The sequence below is a fragment of the Athene noctua genome, chromosome 22, assembly GCF_965140245.1.
Source record: "Athene noctua chromosome 22, bAthNoc1.hap1.1, whole genome shotgun sequence".
Lineage (NCBI taxonomy): Eukaryota > Metazoa > Chordata > Aves > Strigiformes > Strigidae > Athene > Athene noctua.
This window is the reverse complement of record NC_134058.1, coordinates 3,377,901-3,404,788: the sequence shown is the minus strand read 5'-3', so window position 1 is coordinate 3,404,788 and position 26,888 is coordinate 3,377,901. Positions and strand designations below refer to the sequence as shown.

The 26,888-nt window shown below is 43.2% G+C and overlaps 1 protein-coding gene across 3 annotated transcripts; it reads left to right on the top strand.

Moving 5' to 3' along the window:
- The first annotated feature begins 38 nt into the window (after positions 1–38).
- B3GALT6 (beta-1,3-galactosyltransferase 6) lies at positions 39–25,624 on the top strand. Of its 3 annotated transcripts, none has more exons than XM_074924842.1 (2): positions 39–4,126; positions 25,496–25,624. In XM_074924842.1, exon 1 carries the CDS (start codon positions 371–373, stop codon positions 1,412–1,414), a length of 1,044 nt encoding a protein of 347 aa, XP_074780943.1. In that variant the 5' UTR covers positions 39–370; the 3' UTR covers positions 1,415–4,126; positions 25,496–25,624. The 3 variants fall into 3 exon arrangements, with proteins under 3 accessions (XP_074780943.1, XP_074780944.1, XP_074780945.1); XM_074924843.1 differs by lacking the exon at positions 25,496–25,624 and adding an exon at positions 7,537–7,637; XM_074924844.1 differs by lacking the exon at positions 25,496–25,624 and having other exon boundaries at positions 39–476; positions 528–6,313.
- Positions 25,625–26,888: the final 1,264 nt, after the last annotated feature.

The following is a 26,888-nucleotide window of genomic DNA, read 5'->3' as shown; positions in this document are numbered from 1 at the left end:
GGGCGCGGCCCCGCCTCCTGCCCCTTCCCCTTCCCCCGCCAGGCGAGCGGCGAGCGGAGCGGCGGCCGCTGCACGCACCGAGCCCGCGCCGGAGGCCCAGCAGGTAGGCAGGGATGGAGCCGCCCCTCCGCCCGGCCTGAGCCGGCGCCTCCCCGGGGAGAAGGGGGAAAAGGCAGGAAGGAGGCATGAAACCGCCGCCCAGGGACGGCGGAGCGCGCTGAGGGTTCCCACAGGAAGCTTGTCCCCTCTCGGCCACCGTCAGCCGGGGGCGGGGCTCCTGCCGTTCCCGCCTAAACCCTCGGGGAGGGCGGGGCCTGAAAGGGAGGGGCCTCCGGGCGGGGCCCACTCGCCCCGTCGAGGCCCAGCGGCCATGAAGCTGCTGCGGCTGCTGTGCCGCCACAAGACGGCCCTGGGCCTGGGCGGCCTGTCGCTCTTCGCCGTGGTGCTGCTTTACCTGGCCAAGTGCACCTCGGAGGGCCTCCGGCCCCTGCCAGCCCCCCGCGGGCTCCCGCACAACCAGCCCGCAGCCCTGCCGCCGCGAGGTGTCAGGGGGCCGCAGCCCCCCGCGGCCCCGCCGCCCTCCCCGGAGGAGACGGCCTTCCTGGCCGTGCTCATTACGAGCGGCCCCAAGTACAGCGAGCGTCGCAGCATCATCCGCAGCACGTGGCTCTCGGCCGCCGGGCGCCCACCCCACGATGACATCTGGAGCCGCTTTGTGATCGGCACAGGCGGGCTGGGGGCGGAGGAGCTGCGGAGCCTGGAGCTGGAGCAGAGCCGGCACAGAGATCTCCTCCTTCTGCCAGAGCTGCGGGATTCCTACGAGAACCTAACTGCTAAAGTCCTCGCCACGTACGTCTGGCTGGATCTGCACCTGGACTTCCAGTTTGCCCTGAAGGCCGATGACGATACCTTCGTACGCTTGGATGTGCTGGTGGAAGAGCTGAGAGCCAAGGAGCCGCGTCGCCTCTACTGGGGCTTCTTTTCTGGCCGCGGTCGAGTGAAATCTGGTGGCAAATGGAAAGAGAGCGCCTGGGTGCTCTGTGACTACTATCTACCGTATGCCCTGGGTGGTGGTTACGTGATTTCTGCAGATCTGGTGCACTATTTGCGTCTTAGCAGAGACTACCTGAACATGTGGCAGAGTGAAGATGTCTCCCTGGGGGTGTGGCTGGCTCCCATCGACGTGAAGAGAGTACACGACCCTCGTTTTGACACTGAGTATAAGTCGCGAGGTTGCAACAATAAGTACATAGTAACTCATAAGCAAAGCATCGAGGACATGCTGGAAAAGCACCAGACCCTGGCTAAAGAAGGAAAGCTCTGTAAGGAGGAGGTTAAGCTCAGGCTTTCCTACATGTATGACTGGGGAGTACCTCCTTCACAGTGTTGCCAAAGGAAGGATGGCATCCCATGAAAGTCTGAGGAAAGAAAAGGCAGAATGTTGATGGACTCTCTCAGCTCGGCTACTGTTACGTGGGGAGAGTCCCAGTAACTAGGGCTTAAAAATTACTCAGAAGATTTTGCACGATTCATTGTCACGATCAATGAAACCCCTGAAACTTCTAAGAGCTACTGATGTGGCATGATGTAGAGATGTTTGGAAAAAAAAAAAAAAAAAAAGAAGAAAAACGAAATAAGATGAGAAAAAGCATGGGAAGGCTCATTATGACGGGATTGAAGGCAAATAATAGGTTGCAAGATATGGATAGTACAGAAAATTTGGGGGAGATAACCTGAATGAAAAGTTACTGGAAGATTTTTAACAGATTCTAAGATTTATTTGCTAAAGATCATGACAGGCCTTTATGTTATCTATGAGATTGTGAAACTAGCATCTGCTGTTTATTTCTTGGCAAGGAAGAAGTGTCAGTTTGGCAAGGTTTGAAGATTCTAATGGGGCCACAAATCAGCTGCTATTGCCAGTGGAAACTGGTGGCTGGTTATTGACACAAGCAGTCAAGTAAAGGGAACAATTTTACCTAGGATGTTTGTGTTAGGGGAGGGAGAGAGTCTGTTCTTTGACAAGTGCTCTGATTTACAAGAATGGAATTATTGGACCTTCTGTGTAACTTGTCTCTAAGCTTTTTGTTGCTTTAAAGACATCGTGTACATAAATTATCTGGCAGCTACAGAGTAAGTCTATATTTAGAAAGGTGGATGAGTTATGGTATTTGGCAGATATAGATGACGTTATCTTATTTTGGGGGCAAATAGTTATGCTACAAAGCTACCCTTCAGTTATTAGGTGTTATTCTTAGTTTATCCTCCAAACACACTGTGTATGAAGAAACATTTCCTCTCCGTACAGTAAATAATCTCACTGACTACTACAGGGTCAGACATAGTAGGCTTCAGATTTACATTGTTCTGGATTACTTAAGTAAAGTGTCAATTAGCAGGATTAGGTCAGTGGAAGCTATTCAGAGTTAAAGCAAGATTGCCCTAATGTGGGTACCTCAGCGAAGAAAGTAAACTCTGCATGTAAAGAAAAATAGGTTCCTCCACCCCCAAGATGCCTGTTTGAGGAGAACCTTGTCTCTCTTTTTTGGGAGACACATCGCAATCAAAGGAGACCAATCCCCCAACAGTCACATCTAGATGCCCAAAGATAGACTGTGTGAATTCTCTCCTCTCCAATAGCACCTTTTAGTGGAACTAAAAGTAATTTTACAGGAGGTCTAAGATAATAGCTCAAGTGATATGGCAGTAAATGGGATTGTGTCCCTTAGTCCTGTCTACAGATAATTCTAGCACTGACAGAGCTTGTCAGCATCAGATGCAGCATTGAACAGTAAACACAGACACGACATTCTTGGCTGTAGAACAGATAACTTACAAAATTTCATCATGTTATTTATCTTCACACCTTTCAGTAAGCCTGTAATTCAAACATTGTTGAATGGCAGGTGCTCTAACACACAGAAAAAAATTTTTTCCAGTACTAGCACAGAGCTACTGACTTCCAGTAAACTTTGTCAGCTACAGATCTTTCAGTATAAGCAGAGTTTTTACTTTTATGCCTGAAGGGCATTCTTACTTATCAATAATAATATTTACTGTTTGTTGCACACTGCACTTTCATACAATTTAATTTCCGCCACTCCTTAGGTCAGTGTCTGTTCCCACCTGCAGGAAGTGACAAATTGCAAAGAAAAAAAAAAAAAAAAAAAGGTGCCAATATCTCTCTATTTTGTGCTTCTGAAATTAGCAAGTTAACAATTCATACCAAAGGAATCGAGTATGGGGTTTTTTTGTTATTCTTGTTTTGATTAAGTTACTGAGGATTAAGAAAAGTCTTCTGCAGAGGATGATAATTCTCTATTTTGGAAATTCAAAGAAATTTTTGACTTGTAAAACAAAGTTAAGATAGTGAAAACAAGTTATTTTAGCATGTGTCCATTCTACTGCATGCTTATGTATTGACAGGCAGATGTGCTTTTCAGCAAGGTATACTATTCTAAAACAAGACTTCAACAAGATTACAGGAAATTTAAATTGGTTTTAGCATTTTTTAAAAATGCCTATTTGCCATTTGGGGTTCACTAGTATTGTGTGTATGTATGTGATTAAATGCTTGTAATGTGAGTATTTATTTATAATTATTGAAAATGTGTTATGTATAGGAAAAAATAAGATAGTTAAATGTCATTTTAAATTTAAGGAGGTACTGTAACGTCCATGAGAATTACATATCAAACAGTGCTTGAGTTTGTTGGTGTACAAGCCATTATTTAAAGTACTGGGATCCAAACTGCAGATCAAAAGTCTGCTGCATGTCTCAAGCTAGTAAGAATGTACTGTTTATCCACTGCTATCGATAACTGTGTCCACGGAGGCTGTTTACATTGTTGACTTTGACTATCCCTACCCACAACTCCCATCCCCAGCTCCCAAAAAAAGTGTTTTTCATTGCAAAATTAATGGCAGAGAAATGCTGGATCTGCCGAGCGCGCTGCCCGCACGCTTGCAGGGTGAAGCTCGGGAATGCTGGTGACCACTCTTACACACTCAGTACCTGGATCTTGGTCTGACACAGCTTCTTTGTACCCTTTTCTGTTTAAGGTTACCCATGTTTTGCTCTAGTTGCGAATTAACAAGGAAGGTTTGACTGATTTCTCGTCCTTTGGTAAGTGGTTTTAGTTTTCTTAGTGGGCCTTCACTTACTGCAAATACAGAACTTAGATTTCAATCCCAATCAACTGGAAAATTCCACAGAAGATTAAGTTTTTAGACTTTTTGGTGTTTTAAAACCAAACTGAATCATTTAGGAGATAGCAGACATCATACGTGTGTGGAAAACCCGAGAAAAACATTAACTAGCGCAGGATTATTTTTTAATATTTTACTACAAAGAATTTTCATGTGAAAGACCTATTAATGTTATTTTGAGTAATCAAGAAACATCTGTGTATTGCATGAGTGAGTCACTAAAAAAGTTTGTCTGAAATTGAGCCCATTTTTTTTAGAGCAAAGTATAAAGCACATTTTGAGTAACATAAGAATTGAATATTTTAGAAGTAGTAATTGAAGGCTGTCTTTCATACCTTCTCAGCACTAGGTTCCATTTTTCCTGACACCATCTCAGAAGTCTCTGATATGATGATTTTATACTTGAAAACCATAATATAATCTTTGTCCCTCTCCAGAGTTGGGGGAAGAGTCTGACTTCAGTGGGTCCAGCATTTGGGAGAATGTCTATGTGCTGCTGAGAAATAAGCAGGTTTTGGTCTTTATATTAGAGTACAAAGTTTTGTTGTGGGCCTTAGTGAAAACAAAATCATCCAGGAAGAGATTTATCTTCTTTTTTGTAGCCATTCTTAGTGGCAATAGGTTAGTGATGTGTCTGGCTTTTTATTTTTATTTTTTTTTAAACAGTGTTTCTGCTGGTTTTCAAGTTTTCTCTTCATAAATAATTTGCATTTTTAATATTATTGTTTGTTTGGGGGAAAATTATCACCCTAGCTTTTCTAGATATCAGCATGTAAGTTCAGCAACTGTGTCGAGTCTGTAAGTTTATGTTGGCATCCATTCAGGACTACCATTGAGTTGATCTGTAACACTAATGAGGTCTTTGTTATTATTTACAGATTCTTTTTCAAATTATTTTTTGAAATCACGCATTTAGCATTCTACCAGAGCTAATAGATACAGTAGAGAAATTAATTGTTCACAATGTGCCCTCTCTGTGATCATATCTAAGACCTGATACTGAAATATTTAAAGCTGACAATGCCATAAACTCGGTTCGAAAGTTGATTTTATTTTCCAGTGACTTTTAAGTGATGTGCACCCTGACTTAATTACTTCAGTGTGTAAAAGCAAGTAGTTAAACCATTAATTGACGTACTAAATAAACAGCTCCACTTAAACAGCATCAAGCTTCCAAGAATTCCTATAGTCAGTTCAAGATTTAAAGAAAAACACAAGCCCAACTTACAAATTACTATTCCTGTAACCAAATACTTTATTTTCTGAATGTCAAGCCTTGTTCACGTGAAGTGTGCTCACGTACAGCTTCTGTGCGTCATGTTTTTGACAAATGTTACATTTTTCTGGAGTTGAAATGCCTCATTTTTGAGCATTTACATTTGTATTTCGTATCTGTTAACGCTACTGTTTGGGGGGAGGTTTAAGGTGCTAGCTTTGCAGATTTGATTAAAAGCCCAGCAGCATGGGAAGGTGATTAAGAGTTGCATTCCTATTAGTTTCTGTTCAGCTCAGCTCCAGCATCAGAGCTGAAATATGTTTTTGGTATTACGGTACGCTTGACAAACTGTCAACACCTACACTACTACACGTTTTATTTAGAACGCGCTGCCTGCAAGACTCAAATCTGTTGCTACATGTACCTGTGTAAGATATGCTTTTACCTTGGAACTGGAACTACTTTATGCCAACATAATATGCCAGTTATTACCTTCTAATACAGACTAATTAGGTAATGTCTAGTAAAACTTGGAAACAGATCAGTCTGTTACTCGTAGCCTATCTGAAGCTGAAGGATACTACATAAGTGTGCCTTTATGAAACAGAATTAGCGTGGGGTGCTGTGCTGAGTATGTTTTAAACAGTTGAATGAAATTGCACATTTTTTTGCAGCCACATAACTTTACCATTTGGGGGTGGGGTGTGGCACACAGTTTATTTGCTCAGCATTTATATAGAAAATAAAACTGCTAGAAACCTGAAGCTATCTGTGATGATGAAAAATTTGGTAATTGCGTAAGCGTATTCTGTGTGTATTTATGTCCTCTCATGTATGCCTTTATTGGCCAAAGGATCTGTGTGCTGTGATTTTTAATAAAAGACTTTTGCTGTATAGGTGATTGTTTGGTCTGTGTAAGAACTGATAGAAGTCCTGAATCTCATTGTGGCACGAGGGGCGCAGAGGATTGGCTCAGTCGGAAGCAATTGCACAAAAATGCTTCAGTTAATGTCAGTAATAACGACTGATCGACATGCCAGAGCCCTGAAGTGACTAGTGGCCCAGAAGGAATGCCACTGGGTCACGCGCGTGTACATAAATACTTGTTCATCCTAATGTGTTGGTAGCAATATAGGAGCATGGCTTAAAGTGTAATGCAGTCAGAAAAAGGGTTGCTCTGACTAAAAAGTGTATTGATTCTGGTCTCGGCTAAAAAGTATTTCAAGCAGTTAGACATCCATAAACACCATTGGCTGTAGCTCTGTTTTATGTTAAAACCCCCAAATACGAGCACCATTCTGACACAGAATTGAAAATATTTTCAATATAACATCTGCTCAAATCATTTCAACACTTCAAGGAGCTTAAATAGCACTAACTTTCTGCTGGCAAAGTGGGTGGTCCATTCCCTTTAAAATTAGTATGTTCTTGCTGCTGCTTCTGCCACAACCTTGGCAGCAATTTTGGGCTCTAGCCCAGAGAAACGCCTCAGGTTTAGCAAAATAAACCAATCTATTTGAACCCAGAAGCACAAGATGACTCTGAGTAAGATGAAGTTGTTACTGTTGATCAAAAGTGTCTCGGTTCTCACTAACAGTTCTTCAACTACCTATTAAGATGTTTGGGTTTTTTTCCTGAGGGTGTTTGTAATGAAGTACATGCTGACCAGAAACCAGCAGTAATTTTCCCTTTTAATACTGTGATCTCAAAGTATCACCATCACCTCTGTCACATGGAAAGCTTTGGCAAATTTAATACGTTTCTAGCCATATTAATTAGTTCCTAAGTGGAGAGCAAAAGGTAATGCTTCTTACCTACCCCATTTGACTCATCTGCTCAGTGCTGCTTGTATTATTTATATTGCTGTATTTGCTGAGGTAGAGGTACAGAGAAGTAATAATAAAAACACTTCTCCAGTGCATTAGTAACTTAAAAACACTAAGGTCTGATCATTTATTTAAACTAGAATTAAGATTGCAACACTTTTGCTGCTGTTTCGCTGAAATCAAAGACACCTCCATATCTACATATTTAGAAATTCACCATAAGGATGCATCTAACTTCTAAAATGAACACACCTTAAGCAGCTTATGGTTTATATTTTTCCACAGTGTGGGAGCCTATGAGGAACACCGGCCTTTTTCAAGCATCCAGGTGTCACACCTGATGTTCTTTCTGGGAAGGTGGAAGAGCTGGCATGCCTGGAAAGCCCTATCTAAGTAGTTTAAGTGAGGAGGGGAATCATCCAGAGCACCGTTCCCTTGACACGGAACACTGAAGTTGCAAGCCATAGGGACATTCTCACTCAGAGTAACAGGTATTCAGTTTTAGGTACGTAGTATAAGTCAGAACTGTGGTAAGCCAAACGGTAAAATTTGTGTCTTGTAGAATATTTATAGATATGTTGCTAAGTCAACACATGCCTGTTCATTTTAAGAAGAGAAGTGCAAGGCTGAAATTCCTCATCTACAGAGACTGGAACAAGGAAGTATTTCAATGCTCTGGAATTTTTTAAGACAAGCCAAGTGACCATACGGAGCAGGGGGTTTGGATTCCATGCTTGCATCCTGACCCATAGACCATAATTAAATTCAAAATGTCATATTCACCTCATTCCAGCAGCAGCGATATTGAGCTTTAATTAAAATTCATAAAACACTACGATTGCCAAATAATACATGCGATATCCTCTTTGACTGAAATAGTAAGTCCCAATGGTAAATCAAGTTAAAGAACTCTCGTCAATTAGAAATGCTGTACTTAAACATTAAAAACACACTGGAACAGAGTTCTAACCTGTCCTCATTAGTAACCTTGCGTTCACCGTGTAGACTTGGGGGCCAACAAATATAAGTCATCAGAGCCCTTACTACTTTTATTCATGTAGTAACTGAAGTTGTTTCAATATATTTTTGCAATTCCTTCGAGTCTTCAAAAAAACAAGATTTCACTAATAGCTTGTAAGAGATCACACCATACAGCCTGTTACAATATCAAAAACCATTATTTTTCTGATTATGTGCAAGATACTGAAAACACCAAAGGATTTAATGTGGTTAATACTTCCATGTGCAGCCAGAGGAGCAATTTAAGTGTTGGTTTTGCTCTAGCCATGGCAGGGGTATTGGTCTACTAATTACCAGAGTACAGAGAAGAGAGGAAACTGTTTTAAACAAGTCAACAAGAGCTATTTCAGTCTGGCTTATCATGTACCTCAGGGTTTTCCCCTTTTTCTGGGCTACCATCATAAAATAGTCCCATCCTACATCTATCTCACCAGATCCAGTATCATTTTAAAGGCTCTGTCACCAGTAGTGCTTCTGCTCCCCAGGAGAGTCTAAGGTAGGAGAAAACCAGAGCCACAAAAATGATGCTGGATTCTCCTCCCAGTTAATCTGTACATGGTTTTGAATGTCCAGGTCACAATACAAATGCAGCTTTAATCTACATTTGGACAAAAAGCAATTTATGTAACAGTAAGAGGGGAGAAGGAAGTTTGAGTCCAGCAATACTGCACACTGTTCAGAGTCTTGGACTGGACCAGATTTGTTGGGTTTGGTTGTGTCCCCCAAGTTTGCTGGGAGGCACCATGAATTACACGTTATTTGTTCTACTTAGGACCTACCCATTCTCTGTATTTAAATTATTGTCTGTGGGACACAACAAGTTTTCATTGCTCGAAGCTTGCTTCAAACTCAGTCATCCAATTCCGAAGAAAGCCGGTTCAGAAATTATTCCAAGGCCAAGCAATCTAAAGTAAATGAAAGAACAAGTATAAAAACCTTGAATCTAAGATGAGTTATTTTGCTACATGGTGTGAGATGTTTTAGTTCCTACACAAATGATCAAATTGCTATTGAAGTGAACATAAGGAGGAGAAAACTCACAAATAATGCAAGTCAAGAAGGCAAACCCAAAACTGGCTGCCCAGGTCATCAACCAAAGAAGATCTATGTTAAGATTTCTTCCAGTAGCCAAGAAAGTTGCGTAAAAATAGAATTTATGGATTATAGAAAAATAGAGATAATCAGTGTCCAAGGGCACACAGTGTTTCGGTTTTACAGTGAAAACAAGTCCGCTCAGAGGTGAAGTAACTCGTCTGAGATTGTGTAGAAAGTTGGCAACCGATCAGAAGCTAAAACTAGTTAATGGTGCTGGTAGGCTAATGCCCTCCTCTTACGAAGGAGAAAGCTGATGATAGCATTCCAAATCTTACATACAAGCTGATCTTAAGTTCTTCCTTTCAAAAGAAACATGCCAGAATCGTACAAATCCAACAACTTTTCATCCTGTTTGTGATAAGAGAACTAACATCTAACTGTCATCTGGTTTTAATAGTTTTGTTTCCGTTTGTACCTTCCCTGAGCCATGGATATCTAGGGACTCGTAGCAGATTGTCAGGGAATTACAATGAAGAAGCGTACGCAGAGAAGTCTGTACTTCAGAGAAGTGTGAAAACTTCTTTTTTTCTTTTTTTTTTTTGTCCCCATAACACACGACTCCAGAATGGAGAAGCAGCATTACCTCTCCTCTAAACCCTGAGAGGCAAAACAAGCCTTTCCACTCATCTACCTTACTTTTTTTTCCCAGGAAGAATGCAAATAAAAGCCATTTACTCAACTTCCACAGGGTGATGACCATTATCACAGCCCAAACACTCCACACCAAAAAAAAAAAAACCAAACATAAAACTCTATCTATTGTTTTTATAAAGACCAGTTGGTCCTCACTTTATTTCTGACCTCAGGGCATCAATAGCTGGGAAGCAACAAATCAGCTACAGATGAGGATTAAGCCCAACTACTTTAAAAGGACACCCGCAGATGGGTATTTTCCCTCTCTTTTCCCTGATACAATTAAAATGTGTATTCCAATTTTTTAAAACGCATTTTCATCCAAATTAAAATCTTTCACATGCATATAATGAGGACACTTCTCTTTGCAGCTTTGCTACAAATATTTAATATAAGACTTTTTTTTCCCTTTTTTTTTTCATAAATATTTCAAAATAACTTTCCAATTTGTTATAGAAGCAGACCTTTGAAGCGAGGAAATCTAGTTTTTCTGTTGACTTGCCCTATGCAATTCAGTCACTAGATGTCACTATGGGCCTTCAAGAGCAGATAACGGGATGAGTTTCTTGGTTAAAAAAAAAGAAAGAGGAACCTAAGCAGTGCCGAAAGACAGTTCATGACTAAAATCTGTGTTCTCTAATAAGTAGCTGGTGTTTAACACTCAAACAGATGGTTGGGGAGAAAAGGAAGAAAGTTTTCCCATTCCGAAATGGAATTCTGAAGGAATTATTGAGGATGAAGCCAACATATTTTTCCATGTAATTAATGATTGTAATGCACACCCAGATTTTCAAGACGAACCTTTGTACAAGCCCACAAACCCACCCAAAAATGGAGAAAGCAAATTAACTAAAAATGATGAGCCACATTTTGGTCATTATGATAGTGAAGTTTAGACACTATTTGGGAGCTACAATAACTGGGGATTATTGAGAGATAACTAACTGTGCCTGTTAGGGAAAAAAAAAAATGCAGCTCTGGTTTTCCAAAATCTTTAGATGACTTTTTCTTGTCTATGTATGTTTGTGGTTAAACTGGCCAAAAATTTTACATCAAAGGACTTTGTTGTTGTTGGGGGGAGGGTTGGCAGGTGGCAGAGAAATAGCTTTTCGATGAAGTGGACATTTTTTATCAAACAAACCAAAACAAACCAAAAGCCCCAGTCCCCATGCCCACTCCTCCTTTTCAATCAAGTTTTTCTGTGGCTGAAAACACAATTGATTTGAGCTGTCAAATTTAGTTTTCTGAAGGGAAACCCTCCCCAAAAATATTCAGCCGAGAATTCAATTTCAAAAAATGTCTAGGTATGACTCCTTCTTGAACTTTTGGGTTGATTAAAGAATATGTAGAAATGAATCCTGTTAAAATATATCAACGCACTGATCAAATCTAGGAGTTGCTCAGATGAGTCTTTTCTGGGATAAGGAACTAATTATTTATTATCTTTAAGGAAAACATTCACCTGGCATTTGATGCTGAAATTTAGGAAGTGTTAACAGAATTTTGGAAAAGTAAGGTTAAGGAATGAGTTATCAATACTTACATGTTATTGCAGAGGAAATAAATATTTGTTCTGAGTCAGATTGCAAAGTCTTTATTAATTCTAACAGCACCCACTCAGTAAAACAATCCCCCTGCGAGTACAAGAGCACTTCAGGGAGATGCTGAGCAGCTCTCGGATGTGTGAACACATGATGTGTGAACTCCAGAGCGTGCCAGGCAAAGTGGAGCCGTGGTGGGCTTCCACACCAGGGTCCCAGCGTGGTTCTAACCCTGCCTGGGGTCAGCCAGAGTTTCTGTCCGTGCCAGCTGGAATGCAGGAATATTTATTTGTGCCTCAGTGGGTATGGAGTGGTACAGCTCTGGCCTCGTTCCAGCACTGCTGTCAAGCTGTCACAGCCTTATGCTTTTATACCCAGGTCACAAACATTGCATAAAATCCAAATTTCAGCCATACTTTCCACATCCTCTCCTCTTTCTCTCTTTTTTTTTTTTTTTTTTTTTAATTTTTTGTTATCGGTTTCAATGAAAACATGGAAAAAAAAAATGTGGAAAAATCTAGACACTGATTCATGTTTTGATGAAAACTTGAAAAGCCACAAGCTTGCACATCCACCCCCTGCTGCCCGCTGTTTGATGATCACTCTGGCCCTGATTTCTGGAGACGCCAAGGCAATCACCTCTGCCCGGCACAGCCGCGTGCTTTAGCAAGTTGGCAGGGAGGCTAAAGAACCTTTAGTCATTTAAGGCCACAAGCCCCAGCTTCTGGTGGTCCATGTCATTCCCTTCTTTGCTTGACAGCCAAGATCCAGGGAATGTGAGTCCTGTTACAGCATCTGTTTATTTTCCAGGCAGCAGGCTGATGTGCAGTATTTAAATCTCAAGTGTTGGACAAGTAGGGAAGTTCTACACAAAGAGCCTCTAGTGCAAAGTGCACCGTACATAAGCAACGGAGGGGACTGGAAAATTAATAACACTGTCTTTTTTAAATAAAGGAAAAGGTTGTTGTTGTTGCCAGTGATCAATTGATTTGGGATAGTGCCAAATGGCTCCACTTGGCTTTGAAGCATCATAGCACAAGACACTGCAAAAACATTCATCCAGAACAGATCCTAGCCACAAGAGTTACAAATATTTACTTTATATATTTACTTTAGGGAAGGACTCAAGCCAGAGATAGTAGATCTTGACTACAAACATACCAGCAATTGAGGTGCTAAGAACTGGAGTTTTGGGCCTAATCTCTCTGACCTTATCTTGTCTAATATATTTGTCTTTCTTTCCATGCTTTGACCTCAATCAAACAAGCGTTCTACACACTGGAAAACCACCCCTATAAACGTGTCGTGCTCAGCTCCAGGCTTGAATCTATGGCTCTGCTGAGATCAAGGAGGCCAGGAGCTAACCTGGATTTAGATTAATTTCGGTGTCTTTTGTAGGTCCTTAGATCTGCACACGTGCATGTGCAATTTCCTCAGCTGTTTCTGCCCTAATTTGCAGCCAGTCTTCATAGCCCCTAGAAAGTGGCTTCTGTGTGAATGCTGCACCTCATCCCTTCCTAAAAACAAATCTTGCAAGAGATACTGGCACTGGCAGAAGGGAGAAGAGCTGCTGGTGATGCACTGTGAGCGGAGAGGACAGCCTGCTCTCCACGCCTTCAGATTTGAAGGGTCGGGTTAGTCAGCTCCTTAACCAGGTGCTGGAAGATGCGGTTACTCCTGGAACCCTCTCTCTCCTGGAAGTGCAAAGTAACATCTACTCTTGAGTGCAGTAAGAGAGTGGTGCTGAACATCGGTTAATGCAGCCTGTAAGACTGGTCATTTTTTTGTTATAGAGGAGGCCTGCAGTGCTCTGGGTCCTTAATGTGCTGAGCTTCCATTATTCCAACAGAATCCAGTGGCAACAGCTCTTCAAATGAAACCAATAACTACTCTGTGCCTCAGTTTCTCCCTCAGTAAACTGATGATATTACCTCTTCTCGGGGGATTGGGAAGCAAAGCTCTCAAAGGCCTGTGGGATCCAGGCATGGCTGGACTTAGGGAAGTGCCTGATTATCTTACACTTTGTAGAAGTCCAATCTGGCTCCTGGAAAGCTTCATCAAAGCAAAACCCATAGCTGGAAGGTTTATGAGGACAGGGAGAGGGGTAAGAAAACAATAACCAAGATCTAATTTCTTAGGAGTAATAGATAGTCCCGGGAGGATATAATTGAAGTCTCTAATAGCTGCAGATAAGATCAGGCTGAGTTACTATTTTCAGCCAGTCTCAGACATCAGGGCTGGAGTCACCGAAATAAATTCTAAAACCTGAGACAAATGAAATGCAGAGATCAGGAAGCTGCAGGGTCCCAAAGAGCAAGAGACAGCAAGAAATACATAAATATTGCAACTGGGTGGAATCAGCCACGAGGCAGGGATGTCCTGTCCCAGTTGTCTCACATGCTGGGGTCACCCAAGAAGAGGCAGATGCCTGTTTGGGGAAAGACTGAGATGAAAAGGAGGAACTTGAAGGGGTAAAATGACCTTGATTTTAATTCCAGCTGTGACAAGAGGAACTTTATCCTCGTTACTGTGCACCAGCAACAGCTCCCTGCTCCATTTGCTTTTGGAAAAGAGAAGAGCACAACCACAAAAGAGCCACGTTTAGCCCAGGGAGTCGCTCTGGGGTGATGGGTAGGAGCCTGCAGAAGTGGGACACGCCTGAGTGAAGTCAGTGTCTCCCAGGTGGGGACCTGATCACCAGGCAGTGGATCCGAAGGAGCTATAGAGGTAACTTCAAACATCACCAGGTTGAAGACTAGTGAACCTAGTGGGGCTAAAGTTTGCATCATCTTAGCAGAGAGATGGTGGAATTGGGAGTAGGGGAGAAATTTGTTTATTGGCTGGGAGGACGTACTTACCCAGGGAAGGGAAAGAGAGGCTGGTGACTCGAGGCAATGTGATTTTAGAAGCTTACTTCCTATGTTCTGAGCTGTGTTACGGGCTCCGCAGCACCCAGCCACCTGCGGGTCATGCAAATGGGTGCCCTGGTTTGAGAATTCCTCCCTCTACTTCTTGTTTGCTGTGTTGATCACCCATTGTAGTTGCCTTAACCTGCCCATAGGCCTATAAATCCTTGTCTGGGGACCCCAGAACACACTCCCTGCACTACCAAGGAGGTGGGGCGTGCCTTCAGCTGCCTCTTTCCAGACACAAGCTACTGAGAAGCAATATGGTCAAGGGCCCAGGGAGCTGGGCTTGTTTAGACTGGAGGAAAGAAGTTAGGGGGACTAATAGCAAGCTTACAACACCTTTGAGAAGTTAGCAAGACGACAGATCCAGGCTCTTCGTAGTGGTATATGGCAGGAGGACAAGGAACAATGGGCACGTTAAAATAAGAGAGGTTCAAACTGGATTAAAAGACATTTTTTTCATCATGAGAACAGTCAGTTATTGGGACAGCTTGCCCAGAGATTGTTCAGTCTCCAAACGTCACCATAAAAGACAGCAGAGGAACTCTCTAAGACTCGTTTTAGAGTTTTAGACAGCAGGAATTCTTTATTGCAGCACTGGGCTTACACAGCCATGGAGGTTTTCAAAACCCAACTGGATAAAGCCCTGAGAAACCTGGTCTGCCCCCAAAGCTGACCCCAGTTTGAGCAGTAGGTTGGACTAGATACCTCCAGAGGTCTCTTCCAACGTTAATTATCCTAGGATTGACAGCAAGTCTGCCTCCACTCATCCTTGGCATGTGTAGAGATCAGCCTTAGCCAGGGCACATGACAAATGAGAGATTACATCACCAGGCAGGGGAATGCTTGGGAAACATCCCATTGCTTGCCTTACATCAGTTCCACCTCGGCTCGTGCAGAGAGCACCCCACCCAATCCATGTGGATCTGTTCACTTTCTATCTCTGACAGCTTGTTTAGTCAAAAGCATTTGTCTCTCAATGCCTTCCAGATGAAATAAGAGATCAAAGGCCTTAATTTCCTTTCCTCCCACTGCATTCCCCTTCCACATTCAGGCTAGGGTTCATATTGACCAGGGATTTCTTCATGGCACGGGAAGTGCAGGTTTGAAGAATCCCTAGGAAAAGAACAGGCACAAGCCAGGAGCAGGTTGGAAGTGGCTGCAGATTCCTGGATTGGGGAATTTTATGAGGCTGAGTTAGCAGCAGTTGGGAGTAGGATTATTCAGAGTCAAGAAAAAAGACCGGTTCAGAGATATTACTAAACAGATATGAAGCTAGTTGGAAGGTGTTGTCCTTGCAGGCAGGATTAGAAGCATTAAGCCAGTTCTTGTATGAACGGTAGGAGCTGAAGGGAGTTATTTCCATTGAGGTCAGATACTAAATGAGGCTCCCATTACCAGAGAACTTCCCAGGCTTGACCTAGCCTCACAGCATCTCTACTAAAAAGGTTGGTTCTATGGAGTCATTTCAGAGAGGACCCGAGGCACAGGGAGCGCAAGATGACAATACATCATCCCTCAGATCCAAGCTTAGTCTCCTGCTCTACAAACTTGACAGAGGCCCGCTGCCCCAGGAAGACATTATAACTATGTTAGCATGAACTTGAGCTAATCAGCTCAGACTCCCAGCCCCAAAAGTTAACAGACCACAAGGAACTTGCTGACATTGCTGCTCAGGAGCAAAATCAAAGAACTGAGCCACGTTTTCAGAGCCCTACCCGGGCCCCAGCCTGCTGTGGCGTCTCCCCTTGGGCTGTGCAGCAGCAGCACTGAGGTCTTGAAGAGTCTCAGTGTCCCCATTCCTTGAATTATTCAGAGTGCGCTCTTTCTTCTCCCGACTGAAAACAAACCTGATTCACTGATTTCTTTCTAAGTGAACACGCAACCTCTTCCATGCAATCAGAGTTTGTTTATTCCACTGCTTCCCCTTTCATGTGAGGCCTATGGCTTTCCATTTCTTTTCATGCATCAAACGCTAATTTCACTTGGCTTTTGTCAGTGAAATGGGCTGGAACAGAGAGTCATAAACAACTGGATCAGTAACACTGATGTTTATTTAAAAGGCAGTTATGATTTTTTTTTTTTTACTGTCCTTTTTTAACTCTTGAAATCCAGCATCTTTCTGCAGCTGTGTTGTTTCCCTCTCTGGCTTTACAGAGCAAGAAACTGAAGGTGGAGAAAACAAACAAACAAAAAAGATAGAAATTGGGATAAAGTGATCATTTAGTAATCATTGATCCTTGGGAATCCGCCTTGCGGAAGTCAATCCTGCATTTCACTGGCTTAATAATGAGTGCACACACCTACATTTGGAGGATCGTGCCCTTATTTGTGACTGACATTAGGTAGCCATCACATAAGGAAAAAAATGCCCCTTTTTTTCCTGGGCAAATTTAGAACCAACTAGTGAATTGAGCTTGGGCAAGCAGCATTTTAATGTAGCTGCACTGGGTAACAATCACACACTGAAGATGGTAACACAGGTTTGGCAGGGACTAGAACCTGCAAGAGCGCAGCCAGAAATCCACCTGGATTTACGGTCTAGACTGGAGAAACTGTTTTAATATCATTGTGCTTTTCCCTTGAACATTTTGTGACTCCACAGGCTATCTTTCAGAGCTTTCTTCTCCTCGTTTTCACAAAGCAGGTGGAAATGCAAAATAAATGCCTGTGTTTGGAGGCTTGTGCAGATGCTGAAGCAATACAGGCTTCTGTGGGCAAATGGATCCCAGCTCAGGCCTCCCGTCTTCTCATTTCTCAGCACTGCTGTTTGCAAGCGAGAGTCCAACAGTTGCCATTTGCTACACAGATGCCTCTCTTAGATGGTAAATTAGGGCTGTGGAGCCTATTTCACCTTGGCTGCCTAAGAAAGCTAACGTGTTACCTCTGCCCAGCCCCAGATCAGCTCTGGAGATCCACGTTAAACACTGAGCATCCTCCTGATGAACAAACACCTCCTCTTTCTGAAGCTTTCAGATTCACACAGAACATTTTCTTGTCCTTGGGGAATGTTGGAAAGAAAACAGTGTTGTCGATAACTGTGAATTGCACTAATTGGGATATTTAATACTTGGTTGCAATTGCACTGGTGCTGAAACCATCATACCCTGGCTATAAAAGACCCTAGTGTCAGAAATACAGTAGAGTTTTTCATGCCAACTGCTGTTCTGGGTTATGGCTCCAGTCTGGCTGCATCACTCGGTGAAATATGTTATTAGAAAATTAAACTAACAAAGACAACGTTACAGCAATGTTCAGTCTGAGCCCAACCCACAGAGGGCTGGGACATTCATCACAGAGCAGGGCATTGCATCCTAGGCCAGCCTAGATGGTGTGTGCTAGGCCTAATCCCGCAACAGGCTGAGCCTAAAGGCTTCAGTGAGCACCACGGTGCTTAGCACCTCGCTCTGCTCCCTGCAGGACTGAGCCCCCCCAGGCACCATGACCCCCCCCCCCCCCCCATCACAACACCAGCCACAATAACATGGCTTAGCCCTCGCCGACCACCACTGGGAAACTGACCCATCGCTCTTTTTCTCAGGGGATTGAGAGGCTTGTGTCTTGCTGGCTCAGATGCCATTTGCTTTTTCTCCTCTGTCCCTTTTCCCAGCAAAGAGCTGAGACATGGCACCCTTTAATAAAGCTCTTTCTACGTGCCCTGCTCTCCATGTAGGGCTGGACGGGGCCCCTTGCAAGAATGCTGACATAATCCTCTGCTTAGAGCCCATTCAAAACAGGGTCGCTTTGCCAAGGCCACCAGCAAGCAAAAAAACATTTTCTCTTTGCAGTCTGGACTGAATTCACTCACTCCTTTCCCAGTGGCTGCCCAGTACTCCTGTACTGGCCCAGCATGGATCTGAAGTCACTGTTACTGGTAGAAGACCCTTGATGATCCCTTAGACTGTGTGCTGTTTAATCAAACTCACACCATGCTCACTGCAGTCACTACAGCTGACACATGGGGCTTTCTCAGCTGAGCCAAAGCTTACTGGAGATGTATAAAATTTCATAATCAGGAGTAAAAGAAATGTTGTCACTCCAGATGCTGGACAAAAATTGATTTTTGTGAGCATGTGTGTGCTTAGTCCAGGGGGGCTATGTTTGATACGAAATAATTTAACCAAGGGAGTTTGGGTGCTGAGGGAATAGATCAGCAGTTGATTCAGTATTTCCTCTGCCAAGCAGCAGAAGTGATTGATCCGCTTTGCAGTCTGCCTGATTTTTTTGAGAAACTCCCCTACATTAAATGAAACCAATTGATTTTTTTTTTTTCTCCTGTGTACTTCCTTGCGAGAGCTGTAAAACAACAGAGAGCATGAAAGAGTATCATCTTGCAGCCATCAAACCCAGTATGCTTTTTCCCTCTCAGATTCTACAGTGCCACTCAGCCAAACCTTCTGCAGAGGTGGTTTCAGAGGCCAAGACAAAGAACCTTCCAGCAGTAATCTAAACCCCTTCCAGTGGGGTTTATGGGTGAGACAATGACAGGCAGTGTCCTCTGTCTGGTATGGCACTGCTAGCGGGCGCCATGGTAATGATCTGATTTATACATTCATTTCCTATTCTCATCTGTGGTTTTGAGTCCCCAGCTCTCTAGCAGCATGCTCTGCACAGGGACATAGGCTCACAGAGGAAAGATGGAATAACACTAAAAAAAAAAAACCAAAACCCCACAACAAAACACACAACTCCAGAGCAACCACTTTTGCTCTTTTTCTGGCTGGAATTGGCTGGATGGTCACACTCAGGGTGTTGTGGTCAACAGCTCGATGTCCCAAGTGGAGAGCAGTGATGAGCAGCATCCACAGGGATCAGTATTGGGACCAGTGCTGTTTAAGATCTTTGCTGGGGCACGGACAGGGGTATCGAGGAACCCTCAAGTTCCCCACGTACACGGAGCTGTGTGGGGTGGGGACACGCTGGAGGGAAGGGATGGCATCCAGAGGGACCTGGGCAGGCTGGAGAGGGGGAACACGCAAACCTCATGGAGTTCAACAATCAGGGGTGTAGGGGTAGGACGAGGGGTAATGGTTTTAAACTGAAAGAGAGGAGATTTGGATTAGATATTAAGAAGAAATTCCCTGTGAGGTGGTGAGGCCCTGGCCCAGGTTGCCCAGAGAAGCTGTGGCTGCCCCCTCCCTGGAAGGGTTCAAGGCCAGGTTGGACAGGGCTTTGGGCAGCCTGGGCTGGTGGAAGGTGTTCCCTAGTGGAAGGGGGTTGGAACTGGATGGGCTTTAAGGTCCCTTCCAACCCAAACCAGTCTGTGATTCTATGAGTCTGTGTTGCAGTTGCAAGAGTTGTAGTCAAAGAGGGGACAAGATAACATCTTCCCACCAACAGCAAAGCAGTGGAAGCCCGTGGCTATTGATGAAGCGTTTCCCAAATTTAAACCATAAAGCATTCAGTTCCTTTTTGTTAGAACTCATCTCTGCCGTAGGCAGAGTACTCTTCTCATTTAAAAATATAAGAGAAAGTGGAATATAGGAGACATGAACTGGAGCACTGAACGAGAAGCTTGAACAACCAGGCTGAGAAAGAGGACCCCATAAAATCTTGCAGGAGGTTCCCCTGTGCAACCAGTAGTGCACACTTCTCACGTATGAGGGCACTAGTGTGTTTTTAATTGGGAACAGGTTTCTTAGTTCCAGCTCATAAGCAGATGTGAGGGAATAAAAAAATATAGGGGTTTAAATGTGGCCACAGTACAAAAATTCTGTTTGCAAAGGCATCCCTTATTGAGTCCCCACTAGGTATAGCAGAAAGGCTTTTCAAAAAGAGGAAGGATTGTGGTTAAAGATTGAAGAGGAGCTAAATCAGATTCTGATTTCAGTCTCTGCCATGTATACCTGGAGTCAGACTTGCAGTCAGTGGTGTTATTTCAGAACTCACACCAAGGTTGTTGAAGACTGAGTGTAGGTCACTGTACTGAGCAGAAATTGGCACAAAATATGCTCCTCCTGACTGAGGGTCAAACAGATTCTGAGCTTTAGTTTCAGAGTTTGGGGTCATGTTCAAATCTGGTTCAGAGTTCAAGTCCAGCGGTACTGAAACCTTACAGGCCTCATGTCAGAGGAGAATTTCAAAAAGTGTTTTCAGACAGCGAGACCTCTGCCATACTGAGGGGCTAAAACTAGGCTGTGCAGAGCGTCCTGGTGTCCCCAGGTCTGCCTGCCCATCTCCAATAGAATGGAACGTCCAGATCTGTTGTGTTTCTCCCCCATCAGCATTGCTGTAGGGGAATTATTTCCCTGAGTTTCCAATGCTAAGATTCAGGACTAGCCCCAGCAATGGCCATGAAGAGGTTAACCGAGCACAGACGGAGGCCAATGGATGTATCTCTCCACATATCCTCGCTGAGGCAATCCGGATTACTGTTGCTGTGTAAATAAAGCATAGCGAGAGTGGGTGGTCAGCTCCCGTCCAATCTGCTAGAAAAGCATCAGTTTTCTGGGCCTGGAATAACTCCAGCCTTGTTGGGCCGATCTGAGAACTGCTAACTCCGCAGGCAATGCAGAACCGCCACCCCACATTCCCGCTTCCAACAGACACGAGGGGTTTCTCTTTGCATTTACCGTCACCTGATAATTAATGAAACCAACCACTCATTAATCTACCCAAAGCCTATTAATGGAAGGTGGCACCTGATGAACACGGTTTAGGATTGGGTCTCGGAGAGCTGATACAGTAGAAAGGGCTATATGAAGACTATAAAGAGCTGTGTTTCATCTCACTTTTAATCTCAATTTTAACAGAATTCCTTTAACTTATTCATTCTTTCTTTTGGTATTTTCCACTATGACTATGGCCTCTGTTGTGTTAGGTGCTGAACAGATCCGGAGGGGGAAAAAAAAAAATAGTCTCTTGCCACCCAGAATCTGCAAACAAAGGTAAGATAAAAGTAACACAGAAATACAGAAAAGAAAAACTAATCAAACAATGCAACAGTTTTGGTCAGCATGCCAGGAAGGGATCTCAGCACACCATGTCCCTAAACTGCAGCTAAAGATTTAAGCATCTCTGCTAAGCAGGGTTTTAATGGAGAATTTGAAGTCAGCAAAGCGTTCCTTTCTCCAGCAGCTATCGAGCTCTTCGAAACAATTTCAAACAAATGAGCTAGACCTTCAGGCCACTTAAAAACAACAGCCTAGAAATTCATAACAAGTCACATCAAGCTGGGAAGAGCTCTGCCCCTCAAAAGAGGCGTCTGTTCAGTGTGAGAATCCATAAATAGGAAAAGTTGGGTTTAATTTTGAAATACCAGGCAGACAGCTGGAGCTGTGGGTTGTCCGAGTGCACTGGGGTTACCAGGTGTGTGTGAACATCTACCCCAGCTGCCCTGGACTTCACTTATAGAAGCCAAACTCTGCTGTCTGGCTCTTAGTAATAGTTCTCTCAAAAGCAAACAATTTCGGCACTATCAAAACACTGCAATACAATATAAAACTACCTGCCCTCTAAAAAAGTCATTTAGGAGGCTATAAATAACACGTTGCCTGGTGAATCTGAGCCTAAGAAATAAATCGTTTTGCCTCCTATGGACCTGCAGCCAATTTGGATTTAAAAGAAAACAAAAAAAAAATTAATCCAAAGGGAATATAGAATGTAAAATAAACCATAATATAGCCAGGATACAAAAACTAGCATCTGAGTTCAACATAATTTATCTCCCCGCATAACTCCTCAGCACCTTTGCTTTCTACCTGAACCTCAACTTTCCCCAGCCACTCCCATTTATTTTTTATCTGTTAAAAAAAAAAAAAAACAAACACACAAAAATCTGTTAAGCAACGGTCTTTGCTCTTAACTCACCAGAGCTTTTCAAACGCTCTCTTGCTCCAGAGGTTAATGTACTCACGACTTTATAAAGGTCTGACTGGAAACCCGGAAAGCTGAAGAGATGTTGGAATAGATGTTTGTCTCCCGCAGTGTTTGCACATTTCATAAATTTTTTTTTCACTGCTACCAGTGGATTCATTGTCCCACACACCTTCTCTTTGCACTATAACATACTACACTGAGTGCAAAGATGATGATACAGACATTATAGAGAATAATTTAGGGTACTGGACTTCCTTCTACATCACGCAGTGCTTCTCTTAGGTTAGTTTTCACCTCTCATGTACTAAGTCTACTCACCTGGGATGACATTACACCCATTCACAGGACCCTGTAGCACACACGACAGAGCAATGGACTTTAAAACGTTGCTTTAACTACCAGCAGAAGAACAGATCTTCTAGGTTAGCCTGGGTGTCCTGGACACTATACTAACTTGTTTTCTGCCATCTGGTGTCCAGAGACTAAAGGCAGATGTTACCACTAATCAGAGTCTTCCAGATGGTCACCAGCCTCAGGATGTTTGTTTTACACAATTCTGTAGCCAAGAACCAAAGAGCTCTCCTCATAGCCAAAATTCAACAATATTACCAAGGGAAATACCATCTGTGTGCTCTCACAGGGATTGAGTTAGACCTTTACTCATCTGGAGTCGGCACCGTTTGGCATTTGGGAAGCTGCTTATCTCATCAAAGATCTCCAACTGCTTTGATAACATTAATCAAGCCTCATTAAGCCTCATATGCACATCCGTGAGGCAAGTAAGGATTTCTTCTGCCTCAGTTACAGAAAAAACACCCAGGCATTGGAAAGCAAAGGGTTTTGCCCTGGGCAGGGCTGTTGAGCCTCATGGTATTAGCATGAATGTTGTGATATCTTATTAATGCAATATCATTCGTCTGGGGTCTCAAGTCTTAATTTTTGAAGGGTTATAGTAGGCAACGAGGCAAGTCCATTGTGAGGCTGGGAAAACAAATGAGGAACCGAGACTTTGATTTTTCTATTTAAAGTAAATTCATTCTAATCTCATCATAAAGACTCAAAATAAGCATTTTAATGTGTAGCAAGCTGCACTCTCTCCAGCATCCTCAAATCTCCACTGCCTGCTTATTTTGTGGGTCTGGCCCATTTGCTGGCCACCGAATACACGCTTTCAAATAAAAAGAGATATAAAGTAAAAGTTTGACCCACATTCCTGAGGGATTGTCCCAAGGAAATCACTACTGTAGGATCAGATCACAGCTTCTTTCAAACGTGATGAAGCCGTAGTTGGCCAGCAGGCACCACGCTCATGCGAAATATTTTGTTGCCTTTTTAAAAGTTTGAATCAACTTTTATCCATCTTTGTTATTTTCGTTGTAACTCAGATGATCTAAAAATTGCCTAGGCCTCCAGTGTTTACTTTTGAAACAATAGAAAATGACTCGCTCTCAGTCACATGTATCCCAAGACTTTTTTCTTAAGCGTAATTAGAGTTCCTTCCATGGCTAATTAAATTCTCCAGTGAATGAAAACAAATTTCCTGGAATGAATATCATCTTGATTCACTTTGGGCAAAGCCAGGCTTACGTGCTTCTCCCACTCTTCTCTGAGGGTGTTGGCTACGTTTCTGAAATCTTCTTGTCAACACATGACAATGCAGGGAAACAGTCTAGTACTGGGGTCTGTATACTCCTTTGCCACAGATTACAAGAAATTGTGTCTACCTTATCCCTCTTCTCTGCTTTCTGTGATTTTATAGGCTTTTATTGTCTCCTTCATTAATCTTTTTTTTCCAAGCAGAACAGTTGTAGTCTATTTAACCTCTCCCTATATCATATGGTTCTATACTTCTGACTAGACCTCTTAGTCTTTCCTGGACCTTTTCTATTCCTACTATATGCTTTTAAGTGTGAGATACTGGTTTACTACCACAGTTATGTGAGTACACTAAGATATATAAGGTAGAAATATGAACCCCTTCCTGACTTAAAGAAGCCAGGGTGCCAGTTTACTGCATGGCATGTCCCCTTACTCAGACATTTCTACAAAATTCTGTCTCCTCATTAAGAAGAAGTCTATGGTAATAAACACTGAGTGAGATAAGAAGTCAGAAATATTATTCTGACAACACTGAATTCCCAATACCTTGCTATTCTGCCACATTTCCCTTCCAAGGAATGTACCCAAGCACCTATCAGAAGTTCTCACATGGTTTATGAGTGCACAGCAGTTGATTTTTACTGATGATACAGCCACACATATGGGAGAAATTCCTAGAACTTTGGCAGGATTTACAGTGAGTAAGTTAATTATCTTCAGTGCCCCAGTTGCCCCCAATAGCCACTCAAGAAAATGTTACTGTTTTACCTTTAAATGTGGTTTTAAGTTCCCAGTGATGGAAGGAGGCAACCTTTAGCATGATCACACTCATCTGGTTTTGAGAGCAATTTGCTCATAACTTGCTGAAGGCCAGCAAGTTTACAAGCCACTTTGGATTGAAGATTCCTCCCAGGGCAGACGAAGATCTGTACCTGGCAAAATCAGCTCCTTTCCTGTGCTTATTCCCCGGTTGTCATCTCCCCTGAGAGTCTATATTTCGTGCTGTTCCCTGGGGCAAGGCAGGCCTATACTCTGCATTTGGCAGTCAAGTGAAGTTAAAGTCAGCCCAAAGGAGACAATAAATCATTATCATGGTTAGACTGTGAGCAGATGGCTTTGGAGGCCATCCATTTTGAAGGCAAATTCCTCCCCTCTCTGACGTTTGCTTTCCTGTTTATTCCTTTCAAAGCCTCCATAAATGGTGCTCAGTTCTCCATCATCTTTTGACACTGAACTCTGTGTCCAACTGGCCTCCAATCATCTCTGCATGGCAAACACCATCACATTCCTTCACGTGCTGGAAAACTTCATTCCCCAGACAAACTTGCAGTTTTATCACCCAGTTTCCATTGTGCTGTAGAAAAGGAGATTTGGACTATGCACTGGATAATAAGGCAGAAGCAAGGTGCTACTTCACAGCTGAACAGAGGCAAATTTTTCTAGGATGCGGCCTCAGATGTCATACTCTGCTTGCTCTACATCTACATGATATCTACCATGACAGTGTGTTAGCTTGGGCACAAGAATGCAGATAGCTGTGTTATCACAGAACTATTTTACCTGGGTGTTCGGGCTGTGGTCAGCTAGTTGGTGGTTGCATTGAGAGATCCTCCCTCTTCTGTGCTGCAGGGACTGATGGTGGGTGTTCTCCAGGACCTAGGCTGGACTGCTCCACAAACGGCCACAGAATCACAGAACGGTTGAGGTTGGAAGGGACCTCTGGAAGGTCACAACCCTCCTGCTCAAGCAGGGCCACCCAGGACTGTTTCCAGACAGCTTCCGAGTTTCTCCAAGGATGGAGACTCTACAACCTCCCTGAACAACCTGTTCCAGCCACTCTCACAGCAAAAAAGTGTTTCCTGATGTTCAGACAGAACACTGTGTTTCAGTTTGTGCACGTTGCCTCTGGTCCTGTCACTGGGCAGCACTGAAAAAAGCCTGTCTTGGTCCTCTTTGCAGTCTCCTTCAGGTATTTCTATGCATTAGTATGATCCAGTCTTCTCCAAGCTAAACACTCCCAGCTCTCTTAGCCTTTCCTCGTAGGAGATGCTTCACACCCTTAATCAACTTCGTGGCCCCTTGCTGGACTCTCCCCAGTGTGCCTGCCCTCTCTTGTACTGGGGAGCCCAGAACTGGCCTCAGTACGCCAGGTGTGAGCTCACCAGTGCTGAAGGATCATCCCCCTTGAGCTGCTGGCAGTGCTTTGTCTAATGCAGCCCAGGGTCCCGTTAGCCGCCTTTGCTGCAAGGACTGTGTTTGCAGCCTTCTGCCCAAGAAGTGCTTGCATTCTGGCAGTTACTAATTATGCAGTTATCTTAAATCAAGAGACTTTTAGGACTCGAGCATCCTGGTTAGTTTTTATACAGCTTCTGAGAGTGGAAGCTGTGGAGTTGAGTTTCAGCCCATTACACAGAATACACTTACGTTTGAAATGAACACGGAATGTCCCACATCATCCCATGATTCCATAGTTTGGAGCTTTGAGGGAAAAAAAACCCAACAGTATCTTAGGATAAAAGCCATGAGAGTTGTTAGCACTACAGTTTCACATCAATTCTGCTTGAAGATAAAACTGTTTCCTAAGCCTTGTGCACAGTCTTAGTTTATTGTGGACAATTCTAAGTACGCTGCACAGGGTTTTGGTTTAAGTTTTAGGACTAAACCCCTTGTCTTTCTTCTGAGAAACATTTCACTGACAAACTGAGCACTGGTTATTCCCAGCTCTTTGGGAATTGCTAAAATGGTTTAAAACAAGTACACTATTTTCACCTACATGTCAGGCCAATACAGAACAGAAATTCTGTGTTAGAAATGGAATGGACATGATCTCATTTTGTAAGAACTGCAGTTCCCGAATTACTGTTGTTTGCTTAGTAATGTGTGAGTTGTTATGTGTGAAATTGCAGGCCTACTGTGTCAATTAACTTCATTATGCCATGAAATATTGGTGAATTTGACATTAAAAGGCTGTTTTCATACATTGCCTGATGTTGCCAAGAAGGTTTTTTTTGTGTGCGTCTGC